The 21,524-nt window shown below is 46.0% G+C and overlaps 3 protein-coding genes across 4 annotated transcripts; 2 read left to right on the forward strand and 1 right to left on the reverse strand.

The window, feature by feature from the left end:
• The first annotated feature begins 5,567 nt into the window (after window positions 1-5,567).
• LOC120697136 (MADS-box transcription factor 3-like) lies at window positions 5,568-13,747 on the forward strand. Of its 2 annotated transcripts, none has more exons than XM_039980264.1 (9): window positions 5,568-5,738; window positions 5,868-6,166; window positions 11,063-11,147; window positions 12,295-12,356; window positions 12,462-12,561; window positions 12,656-12,697; window positions 12,782-12,823; window positions 12,970-13,147; window positions 13,486-13,747. In XM_039980264.1, the coding sequence occupies exons 1-9, from the start codon at window positions 5,694-5,696 to the stop codon at window positions 13,494-13,496; spliced, it is 864 nt and encodes a 287-aa protein (XP_039836198.1). In that variant the 5' UTR covers window positions 5,568-5,693; the 3' UTR covers window positions 13,497-13,747. The 2 variants fall into 2 exon arrangements, with proteins under 2 accessions (XP_039836198.1, XP_039836199.1); XM_039980265.1 differs by having other exon boundaries at window positions 5,574-5,738; window positions 5,871-6,166.
• Window positions 13,748-14,274: 527 nt separating this feature from the next.
• On the forward strand, window positions 14,275-14,939 carry LOC120697137 (protein RALF-like 19). Its single transcript, XM_039980266.1, has one exon. It carries the CDS (start codon window positions 14,275-14,277, stop codon window positions 14,671-14,673), a length of 399 nt encoding a protein of 132 aa, XP_039836200.1. The 3' UTR covers window positions 14,674-14,939.
• A 592-nt stretch (window positions 14,940-15,531) lies between these two features.
• Window positions 15,532-17,028, reverse strand: LOC120701177. Its single transcript, XM_039985319.1, has 2 exons — window positions 16,411-17,028; window positions 15,532-16,227 (listed from the first exon to the last, which is right to left on the reverse strand). The coding sequence occupies exons 1-2, from the start codon at window positions 16,471-16,473 to the stop codon at window positions 15,739-15,741; spliced, it is 552 nt and encodes a 183-aa protein (XP_039841253.1). The 5' UTR covers window positions 16,474-17,028; the 3' UTR covers window positions 15,532-15,738.
• Window positions 17,029-21,524: the final 4,496 nt, after the last annotated feature.

Genomic DNA, 21,524 nt, shown 5'->3' on the forward strand with positions numbered 1-21,524 from the left:
CTCAATTCAACTGACCCATTCAAGAATCCAAACAACGTAGTTATTTTAGGAGCTATGTTGGTTTACATCTTCTGACTGAGAGACTTCAAAAGATTACATAGCAGGTTACAGTGATGACAGTCTATATCTGTTTCGGCTGGTTTGTCAGCCAACCAACCAACAGTGTTTTTCTCTCACACCAAATCAGCACCAGCCATAAGCTAGCCAACAATACTTTTCTCTCGCAACAAATCAGCACCAGCCACAACTATCCGAACAGAGTGCTAGCACCTTGCTTGCTCACTCCTCTCCTTCACCAATCACCACCTTTCGCTGTTGTCCGGCTGAGTTTCACACCCGTTCCACCTACTGTTGAGAATTCTTCTGACCATCTTTCGGTAAAAAGAAAGATTCTTCTTTGTCATCTGACTGAATCGCAGTGCACAACAAAAAGTTCTGCACACAGCACACATATGAGACAACGGATAGCTCTCGATCCTTAGTTCGTATGTACACATGGTCACAGATCCAGCAATTAAATCAGCAAGAACGAAGGAGTTGTCTCGCGTGTGAAAATGTGTCAGTTCAGTTGAGTACTACCTTGATTAAATTGATCAGGCACACATGCATTCACAATCTGAACATTTGGTACTCATCAGTCATCACCTACCAGCTGAGCATGTACAGAATTTCTACTTTTACTGAAGCAAGTGCCCAGCAGCTCAATATCATAGCATATATAATGTGCTTTAATGCGCTACTGCTTTTTTTTTTTACAAAAAGAGCAGTATTCCCAAATGTAAACCGTACCACCAGCCGCAAATCATTCTCCGCTGTCAGGAGTGCTAATCTGCCGTTTGATTTCCATCTCTCTTTTTTTAAAAGGGAAATTTCATTAATTTCAAGTATTACTTCGATTTCCATCTCTGTTGTGTTGGGACCAGATTTTATTTTTCTTTCCGTGACCGTGTCACGAAGCGAGATCGATGTACTACGTGCAACGCTCCAACGAGTAGCTAGCTAGTGGTCGAGACGGGGATCAGAGATCGTGGAAAAAGGAATGGCAAAAGCTTGGCCTGCTCGCCTCATCATCTCTTTGATTTGATGGGAAGCGGATCGAGGAGGAAGGAGAGGACACGCTTTTATCCCACAGGCCACCGGCGGCGCACGGCCACTGACTGACGGTGGATCGGGTCGTACGCCGTCGCGTCGCGTCGCGCTCAACCGGCCGTCGTCACCCCGTACGTGTACGAGGCCCAGCCTCAGGAACGACGACGTGATGTGTGTCACGTGTTGACACGCGTCAGCAGCAGCCTGCGACGATGAAGAACGAAGCAGCAGGCACAAACCTTCATGCACGTGATGCGAAATGTCTGATTGATCGATGGGCCGGCGGGGTTTATCTTTTGATTGCAGTCTGCACGCTAGCTGTGCGTTGCATCTCTCTCAACTCTGAAGCAACAACAAACCAGCATCAGGAAAATAATCCTTCAAAAAAAAAGTATGTTGCTGACTACTGTGTTATATAATGATTTCATATATTTTTACGGAACAGTTCGAAAAAAAATATTTTTACGGGAAAAGAAAGAGAGAGTATATATTCAGGAGAAAGATTCAGAAGAGGATAGGCTTGTGTTTCTAATAAGGGAGGGCACCTGAGCTGCTGTCCGAGGGACACCACGTCGTGTTCCACCCTGAATCGATCAGCAGCTGGTCGGTAGGCAGTGGAGTAAATAAATGGCCGGACGGAAGAAGCCGTTGTACTCTCTCCAAATTGATCATTTGATTTTTTTTACTTTAAATTTGACCACTCGTCCCATTCAAAAATTTATGCAAAATATTAATTTTTTGTTGTGAGTTGCTTTATCAATATAAAATATTCAAGAATGGCTTAAATTTGACAATATTTGCACAAATTTTTTTAAATAAGACGGGCGGTCAAATTTAGAGTAAAAAAAGTCAAACGAACTACAATTTAGAACGGAGGTAGACATGAGCTTCGTTGTTGAATGGTCAGCTAAGCTACCAGCCGTCATGTGCTGATCCAATAATACTCAAGCTGGTTATGAACACATACATCAGATGCCTATTTACTATTTAGATAGTATTTTCAGTTTCCTTAAAAAGAATGCAACAATACGTTCGTATATATGCAGGTAGGCGTACACTGAACTTTTTTTTTTGAACCTGGCATACACTGAACTAGTCCACGATGTGATGCCGTCGTCTCGATCAACCCGTACGTCCAGGATATGGCACGCTTTGAGTTGATCGTACAGCTTATTAGCTCTAGGTTTCTTGTCACCACGGGAACAATCGATGAGCTCATATGGTCGTCGAATCTCTGGCATTGCTCCTCCCAGGGTTAACCAAACCGGTAGGAACCAGTCCGGTTTGACAGGTTACCGGTCAAACCAGTCCGGTCCGGTTTCGGTTTGGGCCGGTATCAAACCGGCTCAAATTCAAAATTCAAATTTAAATTTAAAAAAATGAAAAAATTCTCAAAAAAATTCTAAAAATACTTCAAGGTGCGACAAATCTAATGGTTTCAAATTTTCTCAAAAATTCGTCCATTTAGTATGGTTTGCGGACATATGAAGTTAAATCAAAAAAGAAAAAAAAATGGGCCGGCCCATAAATGCCCACCGCATATGGCGACCGGTAAACCGGTCAAACCGGGAAACCACTTTTAAACCGTCAGATTTTTTGGTTAAAACACCGGTAACCGGTCAGACCGGTCGGAACCGGTTACATATGTGCTTTTAAATTTGGATTTGAATTCAACCGGTTTCCACCAGTTTCCGGTCAAACCGGTCCGGTAAACCGCTACCGAAGGGCGGCGGTTTGACCGGACGTGTCGGTTTTGTAAACCTTGGCTCCTCCTCCTACTACTCCATCTTTAAATAAAGGTGTGACCGTACCGTGAGGTGAGAGGGAGAAGGTGTCCAAGCAGGCAAGCACTCTCTCTGACTCTGATGGGTAGCAAGATCTTTTGGATGCTGGATCCAACGTGGGCGCGTAGTGTGATCGATGTTACTGCTACTACTCACAAAGGCTATATCCATCCATCCAGTACAGCAGCACGCTAGCATGCACTTGATGGCATGTACATCAACCAAATTTTAGCTGCATTGGTACTGTAATTCATTTATCGTCAGTGGTAGACATGAGTGCAGCCTGCCCTTAAATTTGTGCTATACGCGGGATGAAATTAAATCGATCTGTTCCTGCATCTGCAGGCAGTTCCAGTTCAAGTGATGAATGTATACATTGAGCAACATCAACAGATGTATCTATGTAAAGATACATGGATGTGTATGTATATGATCGAGCACTCTCTTTCATTGTTCCTGCTGCCCCTTCTGAAAGGGGAAATCCATCTTTCCCCTCTCTGAAGTCTGAACAATGCCGTATGCATGCCCAACTGCCGCTAACCTCAGATCACCAGGTAAAAATTGCACCAAACCATGAGCCATGTTACATCCTAGTAGAGCTCACGAACACCATGACTCTCCAAGTCAAAACTCGCGATCGAGCTGCTATATATCTACTAGTTGCAGCTAGCAGCCTTGCCCTTGCAGGAGGTAGCTCAGTTCCCTCTTCCTAGTAGTAGGTAGAGCTCGTCTATGACACGCACCACCACACCCAGTCACCCATATGACCATCTCGCAGCAGGCGCAGCAGCTCTCTGAATCCCTGATGGTGATGGCTCCGTTTCACCGACCGGTCCTCACGTGGCACCGCCGCCACCGGCCGGCCGTGCCCCGGAACGGCTGCCGTGGCGTCCACAGCTCAGCCGCGCCGCCGTGCAGTGCCGGGCTCGCAAGCCACACCCTGACCACGACAGCTCCATTATTCGCCGGTCGCTTAGAACGCCGGCCACCGCGAGATGCAATGCGTCGACCGGCCGGCCGGCGGGGCGTTTATTTTCTTCCGACGACGGCGACGGGGCTGGGGATCGATAGATGGGCGGTGTACGTACGTATGCGAGCGAGCAATGCATGTCGCCGTCACCGGTCATCGTCCTTGCCGGCGCCCGGCGGTGGGATATGATCGGAGGAGATCGAGGCCCCACCCCCACGGCGGTGAAGGCGACCGGGCGTGAAGACGGCGAGACCGGAGGGGCCCAGCGATGGCAGCAGACGCGGAAGGAGAGCTAGCTAGCTAGCTAGTACGCGTGCTTGCATTGGCATCGACGTCGATCGATCTGTTGACATCTATACCAGCCAGCTAAAGACGAGACAGGGCTTGCGCAGCGCTCACATGGGAAGGCCCATACGTGAATGTGCTCCTGTTCATTTCATGGACGTCGTTGTCACTTGTCACCAATGAGCCGGTAACAGTGCACCATCCTTAAACAACAATCCACATTACTGAAAGCCTAAATAACATAAAAGGAATGACATCCAATCCTAGAATCCCTCCACTTATCTCTTGAATATAATTAATACAACGAGCTCTTGCGTATTCAAGGGGGTGGGGGGGGGGGATCCCTCCACCATAAACCAATATATTGCCTACTATTAATTTGACCATGGGAAACACAATGAATATTTGTTGAAAATTGCTAAAAAATGATATGGAAATGTGGTATGTCTAAGTTTAATTAGCTAAAAAGCCTTCTAAAGAATTGTTATTTATAGTTTTTTCAAGTTGCAGATTTAATGGTGCAAGTTGCATCTTGCTGAATTTAAAGAATGAAAAATGTTATTATTTCTTTTAATAGAGGTAATAATAAATTATATGTGCTCACAATTTTTTTCATCAAATTGGACAGTTCAAGGTGAGCGTAATCAAAATTACTCTCTCCGTCCCAAAAAAAATCACTCTAGGATTCAAAATTTGCATTGTCCCCCAAAAAATACTCCATCTGTTTTTATTTACATGTCGTATTAGGTTTGTCCTAAGTCAAACTTGAAATTTTTAGAAGTCTATAAAAAAATAGGAGCAACTATACTATGAACATGTACTTCATGGTGGATCCAATGAAATAAATTTGGTATAGGAATTATTATTCTTTTTTCTATAAATTTGGTCAAAGTTTACCAAGTTTGAAGAATCAATATCTGCTAAATATGGGTAATAAATATGGGCACATATGATCATTTTACCTTGTTAATATGTCCCAAAATACCTAGGATGACTTGTATTTTGGAACAGAGGGAGTAGTCATTTTGAAGCTATAACTTTATTTATCGAGTGTCTCAAGTTTTGTTAAAACATGAATGATACAACTTGGTCCTACAGAGTTAAAGTGAGTTACTGAAGTCACCAAGACTGCCCTTTCTAGCATCCACTTTCCAAAAGCTTAGGCAAGCTGCAAGAGGAAACTAAGAAACCGCTCCGAAATTTCCCAGGTGGTTTGCAGCTGCCAATCAAGTACTAGAATTTAACAGCACATAAATAGTATATATAGTCATCCCCTCGAGAATAACCCCTGTAAAATCCCGCGTTCCAAATGGACCTATAATTGATTGCCTAACAATGTGCAAGTCATGAAATTAAAAATATGAGAGGAAAAGCATGGAAATGCCGGTACAGAGATATAAAGGAGAGGCAGAGGGGAATGGAACTAAGAGAGTCCAGTAGCAAGAAACACCAAAGGGCAGCTAAACACCACACTGACCACTCTCCATCTCCTTCTCCCACCTTTCTCCTTCAACACAAATCCTCTCCCCCCCTCTCCTGCTGGCTAAAGAGAGAGGGAGAACGACATGCATATCCAAGAAGTGCAGGCTACACCATCCACGGACATCATGGTGGTTGCCTCTTGCCTTGAAGAGCTTGCTCCTTTTTCTTGTCCAGGCTGTTCTTCATTTCTTTCGCTGCAGATCCATCTTGTATGAAAATAACACAACCCTTGTGTGTGCTTGGAATTCTTGGTTTAGCAGTGGGGTTTCTCCGGGCAGACTACCTTGACTTCAACGACAGGTCTCAAGCTGAAGGAGCCGGCGGTGTCGTCTCCGGGCTCAGGCTCGGTCGGAGCTGCTGCTGCTGCAGAGAAGAACGGGAGGGGCAAGATTGAGATCAAGCGCATCGAGAACACGACCAACCGTCAGGTCACCTTCTGCAAGCGCCGCAATGGCCTCCTCAAGAAGGCGTACGAGCTCTCCGTGCTCTGCGACGCCGAGGTCGCCCTCATTGTCTTCTCCAGCCGCGGCCGCCTCTACGAGTACTCCAACAACAGGTCGGCCGTGTTCTTTTCGATTCCGTGCACTTTTTGTAGTGTCGCAAATGCACACATGCCTGGTCATCCAAGGAAATTTAAGGGGCTCTATGTTAGATTAGACACATGGTGTTTTCCTGAATTCCTGCCCGAATTGGAGCAAGTAAGTTAGCTCCCAGCTTTCTTGCTGCAAAGAGGAAAGCTGCATCTTTTTTGCTGCATGTTTCTGTTTATTAACTGTCTTGTTTATTTCTGTGCTACTGGAGGGAGGCCAGTAGCAAGGGTGAAAGGAATTGCAACGGTTTCTTCAATTTGTTGTGTGTGTATGTCAGTATATATCTGTGTTCCATCATCCGATCCGTGGTGATGTTTGCGGCTCCTTTTCCGGTTTCTTTTGTGTTCCTGTGAGGTGAGCTAGATGTCTAGATAGATTCAGCGCAGGGTATGCTTTGTGAAGCATGTACATGCCTGCCTGTGAGCTTTTCTTGTGTGCAATGGGTGCCTGCGTTTGCTTTGGCTTGGGGGTCCTCTTCTTTTCTTGCTCCGTTTACCTTATTTCCCCTTCTATTCCTGATAGAGAGAGAGAGAGGCTTAGATCTCTCATACCTCATGATATATGGGGCAAGCATATTCACACAAAAATAAGTAATTTCCTCCAATCTCCTCCCTGCTTCCTTTTTGTTGCTTTCGTCATGCTAGAGCAGATCTAGCAATTCTTTCTTTAGCTATGGTACGGTTATTGGGTGTGCCACCGTGCAGTGAAGTAACTCGGTAACTGTATGAGAGAGAGAGAGGTAATAAAAAGATGCAACACATCCTGCTGCCAATGGGATGATGTTAGGGTTAGGGTTTCTCTCCCCATGTGCCCCCATCATCATCTTCCACCAACTCTCTCTCTCTCTCTCTCTCTCTCTCTCATACGGTGATACGGAGTGTGTGATGTAGATGTTACTGTTGTCCCTGCGTGTGGTGGTTCTTGTCTCCTCATCAGAGCCATGCATGTGTGCTGTGCTGCATATGTTCAGCGATGCGCCGACTCCCATCACGACTCACGAGAGCTCTGGGGGTCTGGCCACCCTCTGACACCAGCTAGCACTGTAGTTCTTATGATCTGCCAAGACAAAAAAGCAGTAGTGCAGAAGAAAATGGCAACATAAAATGAAAAGAATTGAAGCTGTCAACCTCATATATTCATTAACTTGGAAGAGACGATCCTTACCTGATTGTTTTCCTTAGGCGTTTGTGCTTATTTTTAAATTTGCTTATGTTGCACATACTCAATCCAGCATGAACGAATTAATAGGTTCACAACAGTATTGATAGATTGGATTCGTTCTATATGATTGTATGCATTTTTCTTAATTACAAAAAGAACAATAATGGTTATATGTCTTCACAGATTCTTTTTTCCTTTGAAGTTTTGAACAGATGATGATAGCATGCTGATATCTTGGATTGAAATGTTTAACCATTATAGTAACAGGAAAAAAATTATTGTTCTGATGACCAATAGGTCTGAGGAAAATTCGTTCTTTTTCTAAGAAACCAAATTACTTTTTAAATGGCGTAGGGAATGAAGATAAGAAGTCAATATTCTTGTAAAATTCAAAGGAAAATGAATCTTAACTTAGAGGCATCACATGCATGCATCAGTTAAAACGTTTGTGCAATTTGTATATACAAATTAGGACCATTTATTGAAACTATGTCACTGTTTAGAATTACTTAATATAAACGTGCCTACCTCCATTGTGTCAATTTTTATTATAGAAGGTTCGAGCATAATTTCATATATGTTAAACATTAGAGTTGTGCAAACTATATATCAAACTAAAACTGAAAAGTTTGCTTAGAGTTCGTTCCGACAACTGATTTCTTTTTTTGTTACTGAGATAACTTATTAATTTCACCATGAGCATATAAACTACATGCACGTTCCAACTTAGTGACCATATTGGAGGCAATGCAACCGAAGTGGCCAAAATAGCAAATTTCTCTACCTTGCATTTTGTGTATTTGTGTTGAATGCTGTCTGTACGGCACCAATGGCATGGCCAGTTCCTTCCTAGTGTTGCATCGGGGGACTACAGGGGGAGAAAGAAAGCTGGCAAGCTGGTCAGAATGGTTATTGACCTCTAGGGTAGGGCTGGCCAGCTAGATAAAAGCTAAGACCCTGGCTTCTGTATCCCCTCCCCCTCTGTGACCAATGGGTAATAGATTGCCACTGCTTGCCGGCAATCATGCTGTGGGCAACGCCCTCGATCTGGCTCTCGCTAAGCAAGCTCGAGGATGCCAAGGTTTTGTTCTTCAGATTAAAAAAAAGAGAACACACTGAGATTTGTAAATCTCTTGTGTGTGTGTGTGAGAAAGAGAGAGAGAGAGAGAGAGAGAGAGAGAGAGAGAGAGAGAGAGAGAGAGAGAGAGAGAGAGAGAGAGAGAGAGATTATTTTCCTCACTCTCTTGATCTTGAGAATGTTATATCCCATCATTCTGAAGCGTTTGTTTTAAATGTTTGGTCTTTGGGAGGGAAGGGGAGTGATATAATAGTCACTGGTAAGTTTTTGATTGGGAATTGCCATGATGCAGGTTGTTAATTCTTGTTTGATTATCTCTCAAATTTATTTAACAAGATGCTATTGACCCAAGTGCTGAAGGGGGAATGTTGCAAATTAATATATCCAAGTCGTGTGTCGAACCACGCATACGTTTTCTTCTTGCTTGCTTTCTTACTTCTAAGTCATTTGTCGAACCAGACTGTTATAGCAATATATAGTTATGGGAGTTCCTTTTTTTAGAAAAGTAGCATACACTTCTGTTATGATATCATAAGTTCAGCACTCAGCACAAATGAATATAGAAGTAAGTTGCACAAGGTAATTTGTAGTCAAATTATGGTCAATTCAAAACTTTTTCAACCAGCCATTACTATTTGTTTAATGAGATTTAGGAATAAATTCCTTGAGAAAGTACTGGTAGTAGGTTGGGGTCAAAATCTTCACCAAGCAAATGTAAGATCAATAGATGCATAGCATGCCCTGCGGTAAGAATGTAAGATGGCTATTTTTTGCTCGATCATTTAAGAAGGTAGAGATGCAGTTTTTTTACAGATAATTCGATATTACATAAATTATTTTCTCTCTTTGAAATAATATCTGATACGAGGTAACTCGCTCACCCACCAGTGGGGTTCGGCACATCCTATGGCGCATACTGATCTCATCTTGAATTAGACTAAGTAGTGTAATTAAGATGGCTATTAATAATTGTATTAGTGGAGTAGGGTCATGAAAATGCAGAACTAGCTAAGTAGAACATTCAATACCAATAGCATAAAATACAAAAGGTTCAAGTCAGACATTAAAGATGAAACAAAGAAGTCCTCGGCAAAGAGCAAAATCACTGTAGCAGCCTTCCTGGAAGACTTGTGCAGCTGTGGTGTACCTGTGGGGTTCCACGTACACGTTTGTTCTGCAGGTAATTCATATATACAGAAACAGTTGCATCTGCAGTAGTGAGCCGTGCACTGGTATATGCAGTGCCTATTAGGTTCATTTATACTGTTGAAAACTAGTGTTTTGGGATAACTTAGTGCATTTATCTTTTTTTAATTTCTTTAAAATGAACCAGCAAGAGTTTTGGCGTTCTTGTATTAATATAGTAGAGTGAAAAATAAAACAAAAGGACTAAGCCAAAAAGAGACAAAAAAAAGTTGAGACCTAGCCTCATCTCCTAGCCATAAAACACTCAGACATTATCTTCTCCTGGCCATAAAATGTTGCTTGCAAAAATCAAGGAGGTAGCTCGCGCCTGATGCCGGTGCATTTAATCTTATCCTGACTGAACTAACTTTTAGAAATCTGGAATTTTAAGTGACATTATTCTTGGTGGCATATGTTATATACTCTTTCTAGCTACAAATTAATGTAATTTGTTTTATACTTGTTCATTAGGATTAATTATATGTAATGACCTTGATGCCCTTATTTTTATACTATTTTGGAATTTGGAAACTGTCTGTGAGCGTAGTGGCATAGAGATTTTAGGATATAGTTGGGGAAAAATGAAGGCTACTTACATTTGGAAGAAGGATGACTGGAGTAGTAGTGGGCTAGTGGCAAATAACCATGTAGCAAAATCAACACATTTTATTAGGAGTAAAATGCACCGTGGGCACCTGAACTTGCAGCGCTGTGTCAAATAGGTCCATGAACTTAGAAACCAGACATCTAGCCCCTCGAACTTGCGAACCCGTTCACCCCATGTCCAGTCCGGTTTTGCATAGCTTGCATGGCACTGTGCGGCCGGGATTTGCTACAGTAACCGCGGTTTTGTTTTTCCCTTTTCTAATTTATTTCGGCTGAATCTTCGAAAAAACATAACTCTTCCTAGAAAGAGTTTGGCAACCTAAACATTCTTGTTGCAATTTTTTATCCATCACCACACACAATAATTGTTCATTGGAAAACCATCTCGGCATCTCCTTCATGTATGTGCATGTAAACACAGTATAAATGCATGTGTGCACTAAGGGTGTGTTTAGTTCATTTTGCAAAATTGTGTAAAGATGTAAAAAGGACATTTGAAGTACTAAATGAAGTCTATTTACAAAACTTTTTGCATAGATGGGTTGTAAATCGCGAGACGAATCTAATGATGCTAATTAATCCATGTTTAATCAATAATTAGCGGATGGTTACTGTAGCATCACTGTTGCAAATCGTGGATTAAGTAGGCTCATTAGAATCGTCTCGCGATTTACAGCTCATCCATGCAAAATGTTTTGTAAATAGACTTCATTTAGTACTTCAAATTAACAAGATTCCGTTTCACTTTAATGTGTTTACGACTTTTTTGCAAAAGCCTGTAAAGATCTAAATAGGGCCTAACTCCGGTAGCATACTCTTTGTGTAACTGCAGCGTGAAGGCAACCATTGAGAGGTACAAGAAGGCAACCAGTGACAACTCCAGCGCAGCTGGTACGGTTGCAGAGGTCACTATCCAGGTACACATCATGTCGATCAGTCAACACAGTTTATCTATCCTGAGACCAGAGATGGCAACCACAGGCAATGCCTGCAGGGTTGCAGTCTACTTTCTGAACCTATAGTGCAGGCAACATTCCTTGTAACTGTGCTCTACAGCCAAAATGATTTCTCCGAGCAAAATCTTCAGACTGGTCGACATACCTCCTGCTGTAGACTGTAGTTCTGGTCATTACACGATAGAAATTTCAGTGATTTGTATATATATACACTAATCCTCATGAGAACATACTTGGACCAGCAGACCATGTACTGATGTGCATATGGTTGTCCACGGGACAACTCTGATCATTCTGCGCTTGAAATGGTAGAGGATGATAGCATGGATATTTTGGACAACAAAAGGGGGAAATCAGCGCAGATTAGGAAACTCTTAAATTATTAATATGTTTTTGTCGGCTGAATACTTTGATGTTTCACTGATTTAAATCCGTTGAATTAAGATTTAGTAATACATGCATGGTTTTGTAGCTGAACTTTAGGTTGCATATCTGCAGACCCAGGAAATCAAGTGTTAGGATGTCTGGTTATATTTGGTAGCTAGCTGGAAACTGCCATACAACTAATATGGGAGCAAACCAGAGGAACTGAATAGTAATTTTTTGTGGCTTTTCGCTTTAGGCCTTTATTGCATCAACCTTACTTTTTCTTTTTTTGGAAACAATAGCTTTAATGAAATAACAGGATCAGGCATTCAGGCTAGAATACTTTTGCATTGTATAAAATAAAGGACTAAACATGCTTCAGGAAGTTATTTCTTGTTCCAGCAAACAGATTTCCACTAAATAACTTAATTGGATTGGAGTAGGATATTTGCAATTGATATAAATAATTACATCCTTCACCATTAAATGATACTTAACTTAGTAGGTTACCAAAGCTCCCTTGCTTACCATTTGTATTAGAGTATATTTGATAGTTGTAGATATACGTATCGTAGACTGTCATATGTATCCCGGGGAGCCTCCCCCAAGTCATGTACTCTTATATATACCAGCCGAGGCCTCAATGCAATACATCCATTATACGCATCTCTATTCCCTCCTACAATTTGCTTGAACATCAGAATGAAATATTATTAATTGAACCTAAATTCCAAACTTGCAGCACTACAAGCAGGAATCTGATAGGCTGAGGCAGCAGATCACCAACTTGCAGAACTCCAACAGGTTCGGTATTTAGACAGAATTATCAAGTACAATGTGGTCAATTATCCTAACGAAATGGTTTTCCTTTGGTGAATATATATAAACTCATCCATTCATGCTCTTCAGGACCCTGGTAGGTGATTCAATTGCAACCATGAGCCACAAGGACCTTAAGCAGCTAGAGGCTAGGTTGGACAAAGGCCTGGTAAAGATTAGAGCAAGAAAGGTACAATGTGATAATCATATACATGTTGCATTGTGAGGAAAAGAATTATTTATTTGGTTTGTCCGATTCATGGCCATCTCATTACTCTCTGCAGAATGAGGTGCTATCTTCTGAACTCGAGTATATGCAGAGGAGGGTACGAGAAAATACAACAAAAATCTGAACTTTATTGATTTTCTCGACATTGAACAGATTACAACAAGAATTTGAACTTTTTCAGGAAATGGAGTTGCAGAATGATAACTTGTACTTAAGGAGCAGGGTAAGTAATAACCTGTTAGTTATTAAGAAAAATTTGATTACTCCAAGGAGCAAAACGTTGAACTGTAATTACTGAAATGCTATTTTATCGAACCATTCCAGAAAAAAAGTAATTCTAACAAGAAGTTAATTGCCACACAAATGCAGGTTGAGGAGAATGAGAGGGCACAGCAGACAGTGAACATGATGGGGGCGCCGTCGACGAGTGAGGACCAGCAAGGTTTCATTCCTTATGACCCAATAAGAAGCTTCCTGCAGTTCAACATCATGCAGCAGCAGCCTCAATTTTACTCCCAGCAGGAGGACCGGAAAGACTTCAACCTAGGTAAGGTTTCATCTACTCTATTTATTTATTTATTTACATGAACGTGTTTAAATGGACACCCATCAATTGTTGTATAATACCATGTAAATTCTTCTAAATCACATGTCAATTGATCATATAAGGGGAAAAATAGGAAGAAAAGGGAGAGAGGTAGCGATAGTATTTTAGTTTATTATAAAGAGCCTAGCCCTTAGGACCAGAAACAAAAAAAAAGTTTATAGTGACTTCATAATTGTAGTGCCTAACCCTTGCATTTAGTTATGCATGCAAAAATTCCTCAACAGTACATCTCACTGTAGCTCTGCATCTCGTTTTTCTTTCTTTTATTGTGTGTTCAGGTGGAAGATAAATGGACCAATAATGGACGGAAATCCAGTTATCTGTGTGGTGTGCCTGCAAGTGAGGAGCTGGAGCTATATATATTACTGTCGAATTATATTAAAAAAAGATGACAACTACTGCTTAATGTGTATGCATGCACAATTAGATTAAGGCTTTAATTAGCAGCACCTACCTGTGTGATGTAATTAATCTTTATTTGCAACTCGGACACTGCACTGTTGATGCTTCTATATGTAATATTTGTGACACGCTGTCTTATTAGCTGCTTTCACCAAAGTCATGCACACACAAGTAGGATTCTCGCCGGTGGCGGAGTGCAGATCTCAACTTTTTTTTTTGAGAAAAAACAGATCTCAACTAACTGAAAGGTTCTTCATGCCAAAAAAAAAAAATCGGTGTCTGCCTACAAACAGCAGGAAAAGAGCACGGCGACACACTTTGCCTCGTCCCAATTCCCACACAGCATCCGGCCCAACAACGCTGATAGGCTAAATACTCGGCCCAGCGCGGGCCCGCGTTCAGGCCCTGTAAAAGCACGGCGCGCGCGCGAGCGTAGGGGACGCGAAACGCGGCCGGCCGCGGCCACGGTCGCCCGCCGCGGCGAGGCACGGACGGCCTCGTTTCTCTCCCGTCCAGCGAGCCCCGGCCTCTCCCTCTCCCTCCCACCACCCACGCCACGCGCGCTTGAAAGCTAGGCCGCCCACCACGCGGGGGCGCCATCATATCCGGCCGGCCGCGCGCGCCCACGCCCAACAAACCAACGAGACAGCCACAGCATCCATTCCATGGCTCGACTCGGCACCGCGTCGCTCGTGGCCCTGGCGGCCTGCTGCGTGCTCTGCTGCGCGGCGTCCTCGGCGGCGGCGCAGGCGACGGCGGCGGACATCGGGGCGCTGCGGTCGTCGCCGTCGTGCGACCGGGCGCTGGGGCAGTGCGCGGTGGGGAGCGACGAGGAGGACGAGTACGCGGCGGAGCTGGGCGGCGGCGAGGCGTCCCTGCGGCGGGCCATGGCGCAGCGGCAGCCGACCAACCGGTACATCAGCTACGCGGCGCTGCGCGCGGACCAGGTGCCCTGCAACCAGCGCGGCCGCTCCTACTACAGCAACTGCGCGTCGCAGCAGCCCGCCAACCCCTACCGCCGGGGCTGCTCCGCCATCACCCGCTGCGCCCGCAACACCAACTGATCGATCGTCGTATCTGAGAGAGGTGGTCGATCGAGGTGCTCACTGCTGATGACGACGACGATGAATGCATTGATGAGTTATTGTACGGTGAACGATGATCATCGAGTAGCTCGCTCGATTAGGTATGTACGGTCCTTGCAGTCTGTGCTCCAAGTAGTTATATATTGGGATCAGTGCTTGTATGATGGATCGACAATTAATGTACTGGAATAATTAAGGAGGATTCAAGAAACGCCAGGCTCAGCAACTAGCTAGTGTCTGATCGATCGCAGATGTATGCATGCTTGGATTTCTACTCTGTTCATACTTCCCCAATTTTATTTCAATTTTTAGTTGCATTGCTTCTTATATATAGGACTGCTTTGTCAGATTTTTTTAGCCTTTCAATTTGATCGACGTACTGGGCCTAGAACCACAAACTTAAATTGGGCCAAATTCATTTCTAGTGTTTTTGGGTCTGGGAATCGCATTTGGAGACCCATTTCCAGGAAATTCATCGCTTTTGCGAACTGATCGTAGATTTGGTTAGGTTAGGTCCCTTGTGGTGGAACCTACCCACCCGGGTTCAAGTTCTCGACTTGACACGGGTGCTCGCATTTTCTTGGATTTATTTCAGGATTTTCCGACGTATACTTTAAGTGGTAAGCGACGTTCCCGTCAACGACGAGGCGCTATTGGTGACTTCGGAAATCTCCAGATCTGCCGGCCCAGTCCTTCGGAAGTGCTCATAGGAGTAGGATTTGCGTACGTGTATTTATAGGGGGTGAGTGTGCGTGCGTGTTGTGAGCGTCTACATTGTACTGTGTTCTAAAAAAAAAGAAATTCATCTCTCTTTTTTTCATAATCGAAAGAGTGTAGTTGAACCACCAGCAACGCCACCTGCGTTTATTGAACCAGAAGAAAAATTTACAAACACGAACATGCACATGCACACATTAAAATACCCTCTCAAGGGAAAAAAAGGAAGTTACTCCAAATTTTGGAGTCCAAAATAATTAATCCGTGAGAAGGAAAAAAAAGTGCATGTGCATGACTAAGGACGATTAATTGTGTGAGATGAGCAGATCACGCAAAGAAGCGGGGCTGGCAGCTGACGGCCCTCTCCATCGTCTTGGAGGCGCGGAGCTCGTCGTGGCACGTCGTCGCCGACGACGACGCCCGCCGGTTGAAGCTCCTCCGCGCGATGTCCCTCATGGAGCCGGCGAGGGAGAGCTTCGGGTTCAGCCTGGTGGTCGCGTTGAAGTCCCTGCACACCGCCGTGTGCGACCGCAGCGCCGCCTCCACGCCGGCGCCGGGCTCCCGCCGCAGCCGCTCGCCCACGGCCTCCGCGCAGAGGCCGCACACCCAGCTTCCGCAGTGCGCCGCGCGGACACGGCGGATGTAGGCGGCCGTGCAGTCCTCCGGCACGCTGCAGCACGCGCACCGCACCGTCTCCGCCACCTCCGACGACGAGCTTCCGCTGCCACCGCCGGGAATGATCAGCTGGTTGGCCGTGGTGTTGTTGGAGCACTCCGAGAATGAGCGCCGCAGCTCTTGATCCTTTTGCTGAAAAACCTGAGCAATGAATGATGCATCAGTTATATATGCAGTCATTCCTATGTGACTTCTGCAACATGTTCAGACAAGCTTTGCTCACATTGTTCACTTTGAGAATTTAATTAGCTGCGGATATGTAGAATCATAGAACCTAATTACTAGTACATATCAATGATTGCAAAAACTAAATGAGCTCTCTACCTTGGGTCCAATAAGTAGGCAATTGCCGGTTTGCAACAACGTGGTCTCCTGAATCTTTATCATCGTGTTCCACTGAACTAAGCTGAACTGTTTCTGGTTGCTTGCCAGCGATTTGGGTTAACAATCTGTATCCTATTTATAGGCACAAATCTTCTTTGTACCAGTATCATGAGCTGATATATGCGTGCTAATAATAAGCAAAAAGTAGGCAACTTGGATGTGCTTTAATTTCCCTACTGAAACAAAAGAAGTGAGGTGATCGATCAGGATAGCTGCTATTGGACATGCAGCAACTTGTTGATATGAAAGAGAAGCATGCATCTTTCGGACAGTTAGAGAGAGATCTATGTAGTATCACATATAGCTATAGGTAGCTATGGTTCTTGTGACGGTTATAAGAAGTTGCATGTCCTGTTCCATTAGGATCTTTTGGAGCTAATCATTGCTGTCTGTCACCTCTGAAATGGCACTGTCACAAGTTGAACCCTGAAGAGTATGTGAGTGGTCACATGTTAAGCCCTCCGAAGAGCTCGTAGGTGCTTAGATCATGCTAGATTGCTAACTTCAACCGTCATCTCAAAGAAGAGAGATAGTGTGACTAATTTTCAAGTGCTTCAATTAAAGCAACTTATTTTAATTAATATACCATAAACAGGTAGATACTGACTAAAGTAGTAGGTTACTAGAAACAGAGAAATTGAAGAACAGAGTAGTGGATGTGGATCTCATTTATTCTCAAGCAAAACTTTTGCTGGGTGCGAATCAATTGATAATGCAAAAAAGCCGACTCATTTTTATTTCAACACTGAAACTGAATTGCCATGTCAATGCCAATGGTTGGTAAATAGCCCAGAGCTTCAATGGCAATGTCATATTTGAGCTCGCTTTTTTTTTTCAAGAAGCCGTTTAGAAGCTGTCCCAAAGAGGCCTAAGGGATGAGTCTACTTGTCAACTAACTAATCTAATAAGATCATCTAAATGGAAAGAATGGATGAGGGTCTGAGCCATTAAGATATTAACCTGCAAAACGAGATGTTGGGACTTTGGTACAGAAATGATGGTACAGTTGCTTAATAACTTACCGGAGGTAATAAATAGTTCCTTTCATTATGACATCATGACACGAATCATTCATCTGAGCATATGAAAGGGTGTGTTGAGAAAGATACATGAACCTAACCAGAAAAGAAGCCACATACATATGAAAGAGTATGCAGCAGCTTGCAATCAGTGTGCAGAACTACAACGAAGTGGCAATATAATGCAAATTTTCGGTGTCCTCAACTCCTCATACATACTGATTATATGCTAGTAGTTGAGCCAACTACTTTTGTTTGAGACTTTTTTTTTTTGAAGCTACCTTCACTATATGGCCATTAAATTGTGGAATTGAATTACGTTGCAATGAAGCAATCAGAAGCAAGATTCACAATAAAGTTCAAAGGCACGAGAAAAAGAATTGTGTATCGTCGATGAACTTGCTATGAGCATTCGTTTTCAAAGAAAAAAACCGTGAAGGCTCTTTGTTATTTTTAGATGTCCTTGGACCCAATAGAACAATAAAACTGTGAAAGAAAAGAATTATAATATGGTCAATTTGACTTATTTGGAAGGAATAGGAAGAAATGTAAGAACCATGCCTAAGGTTGCTAGCCTAAACGGTGACAGCAGTTAGACGGCACCCCGCAGGTCGCTAGTTCGAACCCCGGTTGGGACGAATTTCCACCCGCGGATAATAAAAACCCTCTCGCTGTGCTCGCCGCTAGGCATGGCCCTCAGGCATGGGCCAAGGTTCGGGGTTTTTGCATAGTAGAGTACATGCATGGTATATGTGCACTCCTACATATATATAATATATATTTCCTATAATAACTGATAAAGGCAACAAGGAACCCGTGCAAGCAAAAGTGAGCTAATAGTAAGGGACCATCCTAGCTAGAGCTACGACGTAAAAAGGTGATGTAATTAAAAAGTGGTTTAAAAGTGCAAGTATATATAACTTTTCTTTTAAACCACAAAGCGGCCAGGCACTGCGCTAGTGATCACTGATTGTTCGTCCGTGTGATCAACTATACGATGCAAAAAGGGGAAGGAATTTCTAAATACGAGGCTAATTATTTGTTTTGTTTGGCACAGATTTGGACAGCCAGATGTTTTCTACATTCATAGAGCCCTAAGTGGGACTAATTCCACCATACCAGAACACATAGGTGTTATTATTGCTTTCATGACCGATAAATAGTGGTATATATTTCGTTCAAAGGAGAAAGAGAAATAGTGGTGTATATATATTAGAATTTCAAGCTAGCTAGGGTGGTAAATTTTAATAATACTCCATCCATCATAAATTATTAGGCGTTTTAGTTTTTCTAGATATATAATTTTTGCTATGCATCTAGATATATGTTATGTCTAGATGCATAGCATAATTTATGAATATAAAAAAACTAAAATGACTAATAATTTAGGATATGGAAGTATAAATAAGGTAGCAGCTAATATATGTATCCAGGATTTTGAGCTATGGTCAGGCGAGAGCGTGGTGAGGACGAAGGCGAACGTGGCTGGCTTATGCAGTGGCAGCTCGTCGAAGTTAAACAAAGACGACGCCTCTATGTCCCGTAGTTGGACGCGATCTAATCCTCTAAGGCCAGCGGAGTGGAGAACGTAACCTCCAGAAGAGCAAGGTCAGCCGTCAGCGGCGTCGACGATGTCTTGCAATTCGGCGTCCGACGAGCAGGAGGTTGTGGTGACCCGGCGCGGCGGCGAGCCATCGGCCATGGTATGTAGGGAAATCGGCGCCGGCACGACCAGGGATGGACGGTAAACGAAATACAGTCCACACTAGGTCCCTGCCAGCCGTTGGATCGAACACGCACGGGCCAGATCGGGCGAGATACGTATAGGCAGGCAGTCTGAGTCGTCGTCCTCAGCCGTCTGGCAGCGCGCCGGAGCTGGGTGGCGCAGGGTGGACGACGGCACGGCGGCCGTGCTCGAGCTTGGTGGCGGGTGTCCGCCGGCCGACAGCGCGAGCGAGAGATCGAACTCGCCCGATTAGCTCTGGGCAAAGCGCCGTGCTGTCGCGGAGGTAGCGCATGGCGCGCGCCGTGCAGATCGCCGCCGAAGCTGAACGGAGAAGACGCCCCTTCTGTGTTCCCGTGGATGGACGAACTAATAATCCTCCACGTCGAGGCGGAGACAGAATCGGCTGGTCAGCGCCGACGACATCGCGTCGCGCCTGGCCTGGAGGTCCCTCGATCCATCGCTGTCGCGGCGAAGCGCCAACAGGACACGGGAAGTCGCCGCAGACTGGCTGGCCGGCGCGGCGGCGCTCCAGCGAGCCATGGCATGCAGCGGGGGCGGCGTCGCGGCCACGACCAAGGGGTGGACGGCAAACGGGATGCCGACCGGGGGTGGACGGTATTTCAAATACCGTCCACCCCTTGGGTCCCTTCCAGCCGTTGGATCGGGCACGTGTGCGGTCTGGATCGGGCGGGGTTTGCACACGCAGGCACTCGGTCCGGTCGTCGTCCTTGGTCATTTGGCCGAGCTGGGTGTGGAGCCACACGGACACGGGGAGACCGCCGAACGGCACGGCGGCGGTGCTCAGGCTCGGTGGTAAATGGCCGCCGATCGGTGACGGCGCGGCGGCGGTGCTCGGGCTTGGGCTTCTCGTCAGACGGAACGAATCGAGGCCTCATGCCGCCGCTGCAGCCGATGGCGAAGAGGCAGTCTGGGTCGTCGTCCTCAGTCGTCTGGCAGCGCGCCGGAGCTTGGTGGCGCTGGGCGGACGGCGCGACAGCCGTGATCGAGATCGGTGGCGAGTGTCCGCCGGCCGACAGCGCGAGCGAGAGACCTACTAGCCCGATTAGCTCTGGGCAAAGCGCCTATTATATATGCGCTGCAGGTCTATCGCCGCCGAAGCTGAAGCAAGATGACGCCCCTTCTGTGTCCCCGTGGATGGACGAACTGGAACTAATCCTCCACGTCGAGGCGGAGACCCACCAGAAGAATCGGCCGGTCACCGCCGACGACGTCGCGCCGCGCCCCCGGCCTGGAGCCCGTCGCCCGCTGTCGCGGCGGCGGCGAAGCGCCAACAGGACACAGGAAGTCGTCGCTAGACTGGCTGGCCGGCTCGGCGGCGCTCCGGCGAGTCACGGCATGCAGCGGGGCGGCGTCGCGGTCACGACCAGGGGTGGACGGCAAACTAGATGCCGACCGGGGGTGGACGGTATTTCAAATACCGTCCACCCCTTGGGTCCCTTCCAGCCGTTCGATCGGCCCCGTGCGGTCCGGATCGGGCGGGGTTCGCACCCGCAGGCACTCGGTCGTCGTCCTTGGTCATTTGTTTGGCAGGCGCGGGAGCTGGGTGCGTGGGGAGACCGCCGAACGGCGCGGCGGAGGTGCTCAGGCTCGATGGCAAATGGCCGGCGATAGACGACGGCGCGGCGGCGGTGCTCGGGCTGGGGCTTCTCGTCGGACGGAATGGTTCGAGGCCCCGAGGGCATGCCGCCGCAGCCGATGGTGAAGAGGCGGCGTCGGTCCTCCCCGAGCAACGGTGCCGTGGGCGCCCCTACCCTGTGCGAACCCGAATGATCTCGCCGCCGCCATCCCAAGACGGCGCGAGCAGCGGTGTCTCGAGGTGGCCCTGGCGCGCGGCTTTTCTCGCTGCCTGCTGAAGCTCCGATCCATCACGCGGTGGCCATGTATGTATCCGGGGGAGGCCGGACCTCCCCGGCGACCGCGTCCGCCGCGACGGCCGCATGCCGGCGGCGTCTGGATGTCCGGTGAAGCAGCGCGTACGGCGGAGCGCGGGCGATGATGCCCAACGTCCTCACGATGTGGTCCGCTTTGAGAAGCTGTTAGCGACACACTCCAACGGCGGCCTCACCGATCTCCTTCGCCGGCGTCGGCGTGACGTGCTCGGGCTCGGTGTCGACTCCGCCGGCCGACGACGCAGGGAATTAACCTCGCCGCTCCATCGCTCAAGATGAGCTTGCATTGCCCCGGTCATCAGGTCTGGGCAGAGCATAGTAACCTTGTTGCTCTCATCTGTCGATGAGATGTCTTGTTCAGTTCTTCACTGGTTAGCAAATCAAGACGAGCATGACCCC

The sequence above is a fragment of the Panicum virgatum genome, chromosome 3K (genome assembly GCF_016808335.1).
Source record: "Panicum virgatum strain AP13 chromosome 3K, P.virgatum_v5, whole genome shotgun sequence".
NCBI classification, from domain to species: Eukaryota; Viridiplantae; Streptophyta; class Magnoliopsida; order Poales; family Poaceae; genus Panicum; species Panicum virgatum.

Excerpts from the sequence above, each read along its gene's own strand:
- LOC120697136 (XM_039980264.1), top strand. The coding sequence starts at position 5,694 with ATGCATATCCAAGAAGTGCAGGCTACACCATCCACGGACATCATG. Across the intron at positions 6,167-11,062 it reads TACGAGTACTCCAACAACAG|CGTGAAGGCAACCATTGAGA; the intron begins GTCGGCCGTGTT and ends GTGTAACTGCAG. Across the intron at positions 12,562-12,655 it reads TAAAGATTAGAGCAAGAAAG|AATGAGGTGCTATCTTCTGA; the intron begins GTACAATGTGAT and ends TACTCTCTGCAG.
- LOC120697137 (XM_039980266.1), top strand. The coding sequence starts at position 14,275 with ATGGCTCGACTCGGCACCGCGTCGCTCGTGGCCCTGGCGGCCTGCTGC.
- LOC120701177 (XM_039985319.1), bottom strand. The coding sequence starts at position 16,473 with ATGATAAAGATTCAGGAGACCACGTTGTTGCAAACCGGCAATTGCCTA. Across the intron at positions 16,228-16,410 it reads GCCTACTTATTGGACCCAAG|GTTTTTCAGCAAAAGGATCA; the intron begins GTAGAGAGCTCA and ends TTCATTGCTCAG.